This window comes from Somniosus microcephalus, chromosome 21, assembly GCF_052327205.1.
Source record: "Somniosus microcephalus isolate GS21.2 chromosome 21, FLI_Smic_1.0, whole genome shotgun sequence".
Lineage (NCBI taxonomy): Eukaryota > Metazoa > Chordata > Chondrichthyes > Squaliformes > Somniosidae > Somniosus > Somniosus microcephalus.
In genome coordinates this window covers 55,207,760-55,220,533 of record NC_141007.1, presented here as the reverse complement: position 1 = coordinate 55,220,533, position 12,774 = coordinate 55,207,760, and the positions used below count along the sequence as shown (strand labels likewise).

Sequence of the window (12,774 nt, the reverse complement as noted above, 5' to 3'; positions counted from 1 at the left end):
GGGAAGTGCAGAGGGTGAAACAGGACAGAAGGAGTAGCGGAAAGACTTTCCTTTAACATAGAAACTTTTCAAAGCACTGATAGATGGTTTTATTTGTGAAGAAACTATTGATATTTCTCATTCAAACAGTCACTGCGTTTATAAAAAGAATGAAATGAGAGGGACATACAATGTCGGCAGTGCTCATTAAAATCTACGTTTAAAACCTTCATGGCAAGCCTGTCATCTTACCGATCCCCTCAAATTGATTTATTGTATGTGTGTTTCTTTTACACTGAACAGATGCTTTTGGAGCAGAGTTCTCCCTGTAGTGACTCACTGCCTGGCCTTCGAGTACAATATCTCAGACAGCTGGTACACAATGCAGAGGTAAGGGGAGTGTGAAGTAAACTGGGGAATACTGCAGAGACTGGGCTGAGGTGCTGGACAGATGTTGGAAGGCAGACTGCTTGCGATCATGTTATTGAAAAACATGAACCCCCCAAGATTAATAGTGTGTGCTTCTCTCCTGCCCCCTCCCCCATTCTGATAGTCCATGAAGCATGTTAAATGTGACAACCTGATAACACAGAGCATTATTACTTGGCTACGGAAGGTTACCTCTTCAAGGGCAATGCCTGAATTATGAATTAACCTGGATCAGTAGCCTGTCTGAAGTGAAGTTGTTGTGAGGAGCTGTGTTCACTTGTAGCACAGCTAGGGGGGAGGGGGGGGAAGGTAAAAAAATAAACTGATCTGTGTCTGATCAACGTGCCTCTGTTACCACAAGTAGAAATCATTTAGAAAACAGTCCTGGGGCCAGCTACCTACAGGGCACTTAATCATTCCGAATACATTCTGCTACTTCCACGTGTAACTGCAGTTTTACAAGAAACATGGCACAACCTGCCACAGTGGAGCCCAGCATTTCTGTTCTTGCTGGTTTAATGTAATGAACACCCTATGTGCTTCTCCCAGGACAGGGATGAACACCCTAGTACTAATCACTAGTACTACTGCTTGGCTGTGTTTGCTGAGAAAGTGGGCAGTTCTTCCAAAACCTGTTGGCCTAGTTGCCAGCTGGCCCGGTGCTGTATCATTAACATCCATTAACCTCTTCGAACCTGTGTCAGGGTTTATGCTACTGAATGAACTATTCCCTGATGGGGTTTGTCTTTCTGTTTTCCTTTGTTGTGATCAGTAATATCTCTGGTCGGTACAGTGTTTGATGATGGACCATAGTAATGTTTGTTAAAGGGACAGGCACCAACACAGTTGCTACATAATGAGCAGAGTCTCGGGTGTGATTGCTAGTACATATGGGGAGTATCAGTAGAGCCACTACAATTAGCTCAGTATTGCTGAGTTAAGGAGGGGAAATACACAGCCAGGTTCTGTTTACTATCGAGTGAGCCCTTTTGGGAAACTGCTTGTGGTGGGTTTCAGGTGCGAACAGGATTAAGCTTGGTTGTGATGCCTCAAATAGGTGAATAGCCAGTCCATACTCAATATCTGAGCATACATCTGAAGAATGACCACTTTAAGTGAGGTACTGAAGGGCTGACGGTACCCGTGGAACCAAATGCTACCAGTGTCAGCGCCTCATTTTCCATGTCAGTGCTTAGTATTATACCGCAAGCTTTTCACTGGGCGCAGTGTCATTATAGCTCATGATCTCTTCCTGACCAGTTAACTGCAGCTAATACAGGTGCAGCAAGTACTTTGTCCTGAAGTGTTGTTTGATTGAAGTGTTTTAATTTGTAAAGATTAATGCTTTATACGTGTATATCTCTGCATAAAACGGTTTCAATCCTATATATATTAGATTTTCAGCCCTGTGTACATAAACATGTGGATGTTCAATCTACATAATATAGATTAATTCTGATGGAGGTTAAAATTTAAATTTCACTTTTTCTCAGGGGATAGACAAACCCAGCAGACCAAACTATGCCAAGAACTTAAAAACCTATCCAATATTACATGTCAACTTAAAAAAAAAAAAAAAAAAAAAAAAAAAAAAAAAACTGCTTGCTGCAGTAATTACTTTTTTGTTAGAGAATTTACCTGGCCCCCTGCTTGGGACCTCTGGTGGCAGTAAAAGATAACGTACAAAGCTCTCCATTTTGCCTTTTATAGAAAAGTTCCATAGCACCAAAAGAATACAATAGCCTAGTGGTTATGAGTCATAGAGTCATCGAGTTATACAGCACAGAAAGAGGCCCTTCAGCCCATCTTGTCTGCGCCGGCCATCAAGCCCTGTCTATTCTAATCCCATTTTCCAGCACTTGGTCCATAGCCTTGTATGCTATGGCATTTCAAGTGCTCATCTAAATGCTTCTTGAATGTTGAGGGTTCCTGTCTCTACCAATTCAATTCAATTCAATTTTATTTGTTATATATGCAGCAGACGTGTGTACTGCACAATGAAATGTTGATTTTTACGAGTCCTCCCACCACCCTTTCAGGCAGTGCATTCCAGATTCCAACCACCCTCTGGGTGAAAAAGTTTTTCCTCAAATCCCCTCTAACCCTCCTGCCCCTTACCTTGAAACTATGCCCCCTGGTTATTGACCCCTCTACTAAGGGGAAAAGTTCCTTTCTGTCTACCCTATCTATGTCTCTCATAATTTTGTACACCTCAATCAGGTCCCCCCTCAGTCTTCTCTGCTCTAAGGAAAACAACCCCAGCCTGTCCAGTCTCTCTTCATAGCTGAAACGTTCCAGCCCAGGTAACATCCTGGTGAATCTCCTCTGCACCCTTTTCAGTGCAATCACATCCTTCCTATAGTGTGGCGACCAGAACTGCACACAGTATTCCAGCTGTGGCCTAACTAGTGTTTTTTACAGCTCCATCATAACCTCCCTGCTCTTGCCTTCATTAGCCGAGGCATGGAATACAAGTATCCCATATGCCTTTTTAACCACCTTATCTACCTGTCCTGCTGCCTTCAGGGATCTATGTACATGCACACCAAGGTCCCTCTGATCCTCTGTCCTTCCTAGGATCCTACCATTCATTGTGTATTCCCTTGCCTTGTTTGTCCTCCCAAAAATGCATCACCTCACACTTTTCAGGGTTAAATTCCATTTGCCACTGTTCTGCCCATCTAACCATCCCGTCTATATCGTCCTGTAGCCTGAGGCTTCCCTCCTCGCTATTTACCACTCCACCAATTTTCGTGTCATCTGCGAACTTACTGATCATACCTCCTACATTCATATCTAAATCATTAATGTACACTACAAACAGCAAAGGACCCAGCACCGATCCCAGCGGTACACCACTGGACACAGGCTTCCAGTCACAAAAACAACCTTCGACCATCACCCTCTGCCACTAAGCCAATTTTGGATCCAATGTGCCAAATTACCCTGGATCCCATGGGCTCTTACCTTCTTGACCAATCTCCCATGTGGGACTTTGTCAAAAGCCTTACTGAAGTCCATGTAGACTACATCAACTGCACTACCCTCATCCACACACCTAGTCACCCCCTCAAAATTCAATCACATTGGTCAGACATGATCTCCCCCTGACAAAGCCATGCTGACTATCTCTGCTTACTCCCTGCCTCTTCAAATGGAGACTAATTCTGTTCCCTCAGAATTTTTTCCAATAATTTCCCTACCACTGATGTTAGGCTCACTGGCCTGTAATTCCCTGGTTTATCCCTACTACCCATCTTGAACAATGGTACTACGTTAGCTGTTCTCCCCTGTGGTACTAGTCCAGTAACCCAGGGTTCGAGGGTTCAAATCCCACCATGGCAAGTTGTGAAATTGAATTAAATAAATCGGGTTCTGCCACTCCTACTTGGTCTGGCCTGTATGTGGGACTCCAGCCCCTCTCAATGCTGAGGACTAATGCCCTCCAGGAAACCAAGGATGGGAAATAAATACTGTGCCCACATCCCAAGGATAAATACATTCTAAGTTTTTTAAATTCCTCTATTTTTAGTGAGTGGGAGGCAGATTCAGTCCATAACCAGAATTCCCGTCCCAACAAAAGCGCTGCTGCAGTTAAGTTTGAAATTCCTAAAACAATAAAGTGTAGGATTTGTTTTTCTTGGTCAAGTTCAGTTCCACTTTCACCCTTTCAGGCCTGTGATCGCGTGTACATTTTGACTGACTTTTCCAATGTATTTTTGCGAGAGGGCGCGAGTGAGGAGCTGCTGCGAGTGCGATGCTGAAACACCCGCTCTTCAGACTGTCCAGAGTAACATCCTGGGTGACAATCCTGTTTGTTTTATAGAAACCACAAGAAAACTCTTGCAATCTTCAAGCAGCAATTTCTTTATTTGGATTTTGTTTTGCCTTAGGCCCTTCTGAAAGAGGTGCAGTCATTGCGTAACCAGTTGTGTCTTGGGGCAGAAATGAATTTGAGTGACACCGCGGCCAAACTTCTTCAACTCTACGGGCGGCTGAGGAGCACTGATCCGGTTATTGTGTAACGGGTGGAATTGTTCAAACTGCCACAGTCTCCAGAATGACCCCTGAGCTTGTTTTCCACTTTATTCTTTATCAGTCTACATCTAATGATGGGGGCCTTTTATGCTCTGTCCTGATTTTTAAGTTACTGTCTTGTTGTACACGGATCTTCAGGTCGAGCAGCAGCTGTCTCTCTTTCATTTGCCATGTGTCATGAAGAAAGAACTTGCCTTTATGTAGCTCCTTTCACAATCTCGGGGGAAATCCCAAAGCACTTCATGGCCATTGAGTTACTTTTGAAGTGTAATCGCTGTTGTTTTGTAGGCAAACATGGCAACCAATATGTGCACAGCAAGGTGCCATAAACAGCAGAGAGATAAATGACTCCCACTAGCCTATTTAGGCATTGTTGGTTGAGGGCCACACATTGGCCAAGACATCAGGAGAGATTTCTACTCTTTGAAAAGTGCTATGGGATCTTTTATGTCCACTTAAACCAAAACCCCATTTGCCTGTTTAACGTCTTATCTGAAAGATGTCACCTCAGTACTGCATTGAAGTGTCAGCCTCGATAATGTGCTCAAATCCTAGGTTGGGCCTTGAATCCATGATCTTCTGACTCCGAGGTAAGAGTGCGACATTGAGCCAAACTGACACTCCAGTTATTATTACATAAAATAAAATAACTATCTTAGAGAATACAAATATCTGGGCTGGTCTGCGTAACTAGTCACTGCACTCCAAAAATAATTCATTGTGGAAAGTAGTTTGAGACATTTCAGTGATGTGACGGAGTTCTATATCCACCCAAGGGAATGGCAGTGGTGGGCATGGAGGAATTGTGGACCAATGCCAGTTGGCATCTATGGCCTGATTTTTTTTAACGACACCCGCGATCTTTGTACACTTTGCACGAGCCTCATTGCCAAATAAATAAGACCTCGCATACCCCAGAATTGCACAGTTGTAAAATGTCTGCCCCAGCGCAGTGTCGGGTCGTGTTGTCACAGGCATGTGACAGTTAAAGTGGGAAGCTGGTTTTACCACGTGACCGTGATGCAGAAATTTAATTTAACAAAAATGCAGCATTTAAAAATTTGAAATAAAATTGTTTGCCAATGAAATGCTGATCGGTATTCCAAACTGTTTGTGTTTTTTTGCTGGAGAAAGCTAGTGTAAAGGTTCATCTTCCGATTAGGCACTTTACAGCCTTCCGGACTCAATATCGAGTTCAACAACTTCAGATCATAACCTCGGCCCCTATTATATTTTTATATTTTTTATCCACACTATTGGTTTGTGACTTTTTCTTTTTTCCTCTCTCCCACAGGGCAGCTGTCTCTCACTCTGCCAGCGCATTTCACACTTCATCTAGAGCCATTGTCTGTTTCTTTACCTGTCCTATTACCATCTCGTCTCACCTTGAATATCTCTTAATGTCTCTTCTTTCATCCCCTCCCCCATTTCCCAGCCCCCAAACTGCCTTTTGTTTCATTTCCTGCCTTTTCTCTCAGTTCTGTAGAAGGGTTTCGACCCGAAACGTTGACACGGATGTTGCCTGGCCTGCTGAGTTTTTCCAGCATTTTCTGTTGTTGTTTTGGATTTCCAGCATCCGCAGTATTTTGCTATTGTAAAGGTTTATACCTTGAGGGTAATATTGGGAAAGCTGGAGGTAAAGTTGCTGTCCCCGAGACATTCAGACTATGAAGGCCCCATATTTGAGCCTTGGTCTGCGCTGAGGCAGCTGAGCTAAGCCGACACAGCAGTTAAGGCACAACAACTAGTCTCTGTGCCCCAGGGTTAGGGGTGAGGAAAATTGGACCATGTCCTTTCTGCTGATTGCTGTCTTGCTGGAAAATGCAGATTTGGACGTTGATTGACGACGGGTCTGTGTTCGGCCTACCAATGCTCACTGCTGAGGCTGACCCGTGAACAACGCCCATTGGGACAGTCAACGCTTGTTGAACTGCCTTCAGTGAGGAAAGTTGGCATCTTCAGAAGAGCCAGAGGGAAGAAAATTGGAGAGGGAAAAATTATGAAGGAACAACACCCAGGTCAGAAGTATTTTATTTTCTGATGATTTCAGTGTTCAGCTTCAATCGCAATGCCTCAGATAATAGAAACATAGAAGATAGGAGCAGGAGTAGGCCATTCGGCCCCTCGAGCCTGCTCCGCCATTTAATGAGATCATGGCTGATCATCCAAATTCAGTACCCTGTCCCTGCCTTCTCGCCATATCCCTTTAGCCTTAAGAAATATATCCAACTCCTTCTTGAATATATTTAATGAACTGGCCTCCACTGCCCTCTGGTAGAGAATTCCACAGGTTCACCACTCTCTGGGTGAAGAAATTCCTCCTCATCTAAGTCCTAAATGGCTTACCCCTTATCCTTAGACTATGGCCCCTGGTTCTGGACTCCCCGACCATCGGGAACATCCTTCCTGCATCTAATCTGTCTAGTACTGACAGAATTTTATAAGTTTCAATGAGATCCCCTCTCGTTCTTCTAAACTCCAGCGAGTACAAGCCCAATCGACCTAATCTCTCCTCGTATGTCATTCCTGCCATCCCAGGTATCAGCCTGGTGAATCTTCGCTGAACACCTTCCATGGCAAGAACATCCTTCCTCAGATAGGGCGACCAAAACTGCACACAATACTCAAGATGTGGTCTCACCAAGGCCCTGTACAACTGCAGCAAGACATCCTTGTTCCTGTACTCGAATCCTCTTGCTACGAAGGCCAACATACCATTTGCCTTCTTAACTGCCTGCTGCACCTGCATGCTTACCTTCAGCGACTGGTGCACAAGGACACCCAGGTCTCGTTGCACTTCCCCTTCTCCCAATCTATTGCCATTCAGATAATCTTCCTGTTTTTACCACCAAAGTGGATAATCTCGCATTTATCCACATTGGGCAGATGCAATATAATCACCCAACCTGTCCAGATCATACTGGATTTTCAGGGCATCCTCCTCACAGCACACTCTCCCACCCAGCTTTGTGTCGTCTGCAAATTTTGAGATATTACCTCCAATTCCCTCGTCTAGATCATTAATATATATTGTGAATAGCTGGGGTCCTAGGACCGATCCCTGCGGTACCCCACTAGTCACTGCCTGACACTCGGAGAACGACTCGTTAATTCCGACTCTCTGCTTTCTGTCTGCCAACCAGTTCTCTATCCAAGTCAATACCTTGCCTCCAATCCCATGTGCCTTAACTTTGCACGCTAATCTCTTATGCGGGACCTTATCGAAAGCTTTCTGAAAGTCCAAATACACCACATCCACTGGTTCTCCCTTATCTATTTTACCAGTTACATCCTCAAAAAATTCCAGTAGATTAGTCAAGCACGATTTACCTTTCGTAAATTCATGTTGACTTTGTCCGATCCTGTCACTGTTCTCCAAGTGTTCTGCTATTACATCCTTTATAATGGACTCTAGCATTTTCCCCACTACCGATGTCAGGCTCACCGGTCTATAATTCCCTGTTTTTTTTCTCTACCACCTTTTTTGAATAGTGGGGTAACATTAGCTACCCTCCAATCCATGAGTACTGTTCCAGAGTCTAGCGAATTCTGGAAGATGACCAGTAATGCATCTACTATCTCTAGGGCCACTTCCTTAAGTACCCAGTCCCCGCCAGCACACAGCAAGACTTGGACAACAACCAGGCTCAGTCTGAGAAGTGGCAAGTAACATTTGCAACACGTGCCATGCAATGACCATTTCCAACAAGAGAGCCCAACCATCTCCCCTTGATATTCAATGGCAATACCATTGCTAAATCCTCCACCATCAGCATGCTGGAGGTCGCCATTGGCCAGAAACTCAACTGGACCAGCCACACAAATGTTGTGGCTACTAGCACAGGTCAGGAGCTGGGTATACTAGCACAGGTCAGAAGCTGGGTATACTAGCACAGGTCAGAAGCTGGGTATACTAGCACAGGTCAGGAGCTGGGTATACTAGCACAGGTCAGGAGCTGGGTATACTGGCACAGGTCAGGAGTTGGGTATACTAGCACAGGTCAGGAGCTGGGTATACTAGCACAGGTCAGGAGCTGGGTATACTGGCACAGGTCAGGAGTTTGGTATATTAGCACAGGTCAGGAGCTGGGTATACTAGCACAGGTCAGAAGCTGGGTATACTAGCACAGGTCAGAAGCTGGGTATACTAGCACAGGTCAGAAGCTGGGTATTTTGCTGCAAGTGGCTCACATTTTGACTCCCCAAAGGCTCTCCACCACCACCAAGTCAGGAGTGTGATGGAATAGTCTTCACTTGCCTGGATGGGTGCAGCTGCAGCAACACTCAAGAAGCTCAACACCATCCAGGACAAAGCAGTCTGCTTGATCGGCACCCCATCCACCGTGGCTGCAATGTATACTATCCACAGGACACTGATGATAATCACATCATGACAAATCCCACAATTTTTTACACTTACCCACATGTAGTGTGATCTACTGCCCAAGTAATGCAATTTTGCATAAAACAGTCCTGGAGGCAATTGAAAAGCCAGTTTCTAAGTAGATCTGTATGAAGGCACAGGAAGTCATGATCAAACGGTACAGTCCTCTGGTCAGACCACACCGAGTGCTGTGTCCAGTTCTGGGCGCCAAGAAACAAGAGATGCATTGAAGCACTAGAGGCAGGGCAGAGGCTGCTCCCTAGTGCTGGGCCTGAGCTACGAGAAGAGACTGGAACAACATGGGCTGTTCAGCCTGGAAAGGAGGCCTCTGAGGTGATCTTACAGCGTTATACAAGTTGGTAAATGATAGGGAAAATATTACGGTGGAATACTATAAACTGGAAGTAGGACAAAAGAACACCAATTCAAACCAATAAAAGGCCATCTTAGGGCTGCTATCCAGAAGTTGTTCTTCATGCAAAGAGTGATCAACACTTGCAATGGACTTCCAGGTACTGTGGTGGAGGCAAAAACTCTGGAATTATTTAAGAAACAATTAGATGCAGCAATGGAGGGACTGTAGAGTATGGATGGACAAATTAAGATGGCCCGAATGGCCAACCTTATCTGTAAGCATCTTGTGATAACAAATCACTTGCTTTAATTATAGTGAGTCAGAGATGACAAGAATTTTCTAACACCCCTTTGACAGAATTGACAGCTTGGAGATTTAATCTAGACTAACGGTGCCTGTCCAGCAGTAAAGTGTCAATTGAGACTTTTACCGATTCCTGTAACTCTCAGAATGTGGACAAAGCTCCTACTCAGCAGCGCCCCCTGCAGGCAGCTGAATCTTGTCAAAAGCAGTTTGAAAATGTGGCTCTTTACCCAACTATCCGTGAGTGCAGATTGGATGTGAGTCGAAGTGCTTCCCTCCTGCCAAAATATATAAGAACCATCATTCTGAATTCAAAATTTCTGAATTCAAATATACAGTTCTGAAGTGCTGGCCACCTGAAAGAGAAATCGCATTAGCCTGACACGGTGCTTCGTGAGGTCTTAGCTCTGTTTTATCAATCGCTGATCACAGGCTGGGTTCACTTATGAGAAAGCATTGAAATATAGGGGGTCTGATAGAAGCCATTTGATCTAACTTTATTATGCAGCTGAGAAAAAAATCATAGGGAACTCCGGTTTAAGCAATGAATGTTGAAAGACTGAGCAAAACCAAAAGAAAAATGAGTAATATTCCTGCTCCCAATGCAGTTTAAAATGTGAAACATTTCATAAAGTCCTCTGTGAAGTGTCAGCTGTGGCTCAGTGGGTAGCACTCTCGCCTCTGAATCAGAATGTTGTGGGTTCAAGTCCCACTCCAGAGATTTGAGCCCAAAAATCTAGGCTGACACTCCAGTGCAGTGCTGAGGGAGTGCTGCACTGTCGGAGTTGCCGTCTTTCGGATGAGACGTTAAACCGAGGCCCCGTCTGCTCTCTCAGGTGGATGTTAAAGATCCCATGGCACAATTTCGAAGAAGACCAGCGGAGTTATCCCCGGTGTCCTGGCCAATATTTATCCCTCAATCAACATCACTAAAAACGGATGATCGGGTCATTATCACATTGCTGTTTGTGGGACTTTGCTGTGTGCAAATTGGCTGCTGCGTTTCCCACATTACAACAGTGACTACTCTTCAAAAAGTACTTCATTGGTCGTGAAAGGCGCGATAGAAATCCAAGTCTTTTTTTGTAATGAAGGGCTCGAGGAATCCTGCATACGTGTATGGAAATCTGTAGTCAGCAGCGAAAGCTTTCAGCTGCTTTGTCTCGTCCCCCTGGACATTTGTCCCCACACCACTTTGCTTCGCTAACTCTCTCCCTGACTTCAAGGGCCTCTTGTGAACCGTCTCTTAGGTCTTTATCTCTCCCCAGTTTTCCTCACTTCCTACGTGTAATCCACCACTCCTTGTGAAATGCTCCGAGACTTCCTGAGTGAGGAGTGCTGTATAAATGCATGTACAGTAGTGGGACAGCTGTGTACGAAGGAGGGAGATTAGTTGCTGCGATAGGGGGTCACACTCTTTGGGCTGGTGCAGTTAGTGAGAATCCGTTGGGGCCACGCATGATCTCAAGAGAAGGGTTCTGGTCAGCAAATTCTTTTATATCTTCAAAGTAAGGTGTATAAATCCATGGTATTGGGTACATTGATGATAATGTGAACTCTTTGAAAATGAATATATATAAAATATTACTGTACTGCATAAATGTGTGGGTATAATTAACCAAATTGGAATTGGTGGGTTCCATCGAATTAATTTTTTGAAGGACACTGGCAGGTGTAACCTAGGGGCTCTTTCCCTTCCCAGCATTACTTGCAACGTGCTCCACTTCCTGCTATTTATTCTGTTCTTTGGCTCTCCTATAAAGAAAGCATGATCAAGTTAAAAGTCATATCCATCTGAAAAAATATTAGTTTCAGAGGAGCATTGGCAAAGCCCTTGGGGAAATTATCCCGATTGTCTGCTTTTGCGGCCATGAGCCAGTGCTTTCACCCGCTTGCCCAGCCTTGGACGCGTGAGCCGTTCATCCACCGGCCCGGCCTCTCGACTACTGGTTAAGCTGCAGCATTTAAATAAACAACAACAACTTGTATTTATATAGCGCCTTTAACGTAGTAAAACGTCCCCAGGCGCTTCACAGGTGTATTATAAGACCAAAAACTTGACCGAGCCACATAAGGAGAAATTAGGACAGGTAGGAAGTGAAGAAGGAAATGTTTCTGGAGAAAATGATATACTTAAATTCAGCACCTGCCCACCTCCGTGGAACCATTCGACAATCTTGTTCATCCGGCCCACCTTGTGCGCCCAGCATTGCACAGACACTAACTGCCCGTTTTGTTCAGTCGTGGTCAGAATAGAGATCTGACACATCTGGGTCTCGAAATTCCCTCTGATGACTGGTCTACTTGAGATATAAAGGAAGGAAAATATGTTTTTTTTTAAAAAGCACATGAACATTTTAGTTAAAGAAAGAAAGTTTTTAATGTGATGCTGCAAAGCAGGAAATTCCACTGGGAGTTTTGGGGATTTAATAACTGCTTTGAAGTTGATGAAGCATCGCCAGAGGCAAGTCTTAGACCTTGGGCTTAGAATTTGTCCCTGGCATGAACCCCCAGCAGTCTGTCTGCCCTAAAATGATGGAGGACATTGGATCAAAAATCACAAGCAGATTTGTAATTAAAAGCTGTGCTTTTTGGTCAGTTGGTGAAGGCAGTATTTAACTCAACCACACAGACCAGCAGGTCCCAGATTCCAATCCCGAGTTAGTTGCTCTCCGTTAGAGTGCGAGCAGGGTTGGTGTCGGTGCCCCGGGTAAGGGAGAGGGAAATCAGCAGGAGTTCCTACTCCCGATCGCTATCCAGCAATCAGCTGCCAGAAAGCGTGTGCGTTTGTGTGGCCGTCAAGTGAAAACAGGATTAACGTTGGCTGCAACAGCAACAACTTGCATTTATATGGGGGCCCTGCGAGATCTAGTGGGGAAGCCAATCCTGGATATGCGCTGGCTGCATTGGGACAGGTTGAACCAAGCAAGGGCACTTTCACCGAAGTGCACCATAGAGGAGAGGTGGTGGATGAGGATGGCGTGATGAACCATGTCGAATGTGGCACACAGGTCAAGGCGGGATAAATATGTCGCAATCACAGCAGCTATCTGGTGACTTTGACTAGGGTGGTCTTGGTGCTTTGGTCAGGGCAGAAGGCAGGCTGATGGCATTCAAACAGAGTCGTGGAAGAGATGAACACACGGCTGGGAGGTGATGACACGTTCAAGGACCCTGGACAAGAAAGGGGAGGTTGGAGACGGTTCAGGGGTTGCGGGAGACAATCTGGTCAAGTGTGGGTTGGAAAGTCTGCTAACACTCACCGTCAAGGCTCACATATGAGGAA

At 45.0% G+C, this 12,774-nt stretch overlaps 1 protein-coding gene across 4 annotated transcripts in view; it reads left to right on the top strand.

Annotated features, from left to right (window-relative positions):
• The window catches only part of LOC147102815 (Fanconi anemia core complex-associated protein 100-like), a 128,287-nt gene that overhangs the window by 29,919 nt on the left and 85,594 nt on the right, over positions 1 to 12,774 (top strand). For 2 of the 4 annotated variants that reach the window (XM_085963654.1, XM_085963658.1), the window contains 2 exons: positions 283 to 369; positions 4,302 to 5,538. In XM_085963654.1, the coding sequence (XP_085819780.1) occupies positions 283 to 369; positions 4,302 to 4,433 (219 nt within the window). In that variant the 3' untranslated portion in view covers positions 4,434 to 5,538. Of the gene's footprint in view, positions 1 to 282; positions 370 to 4,234; positions 5,539 to 12,774 lie in introns of those variants that run through there. The other 2 variants (XM_085963655.1, XM_085963656.1) reach the window with 2 other exon arrangements.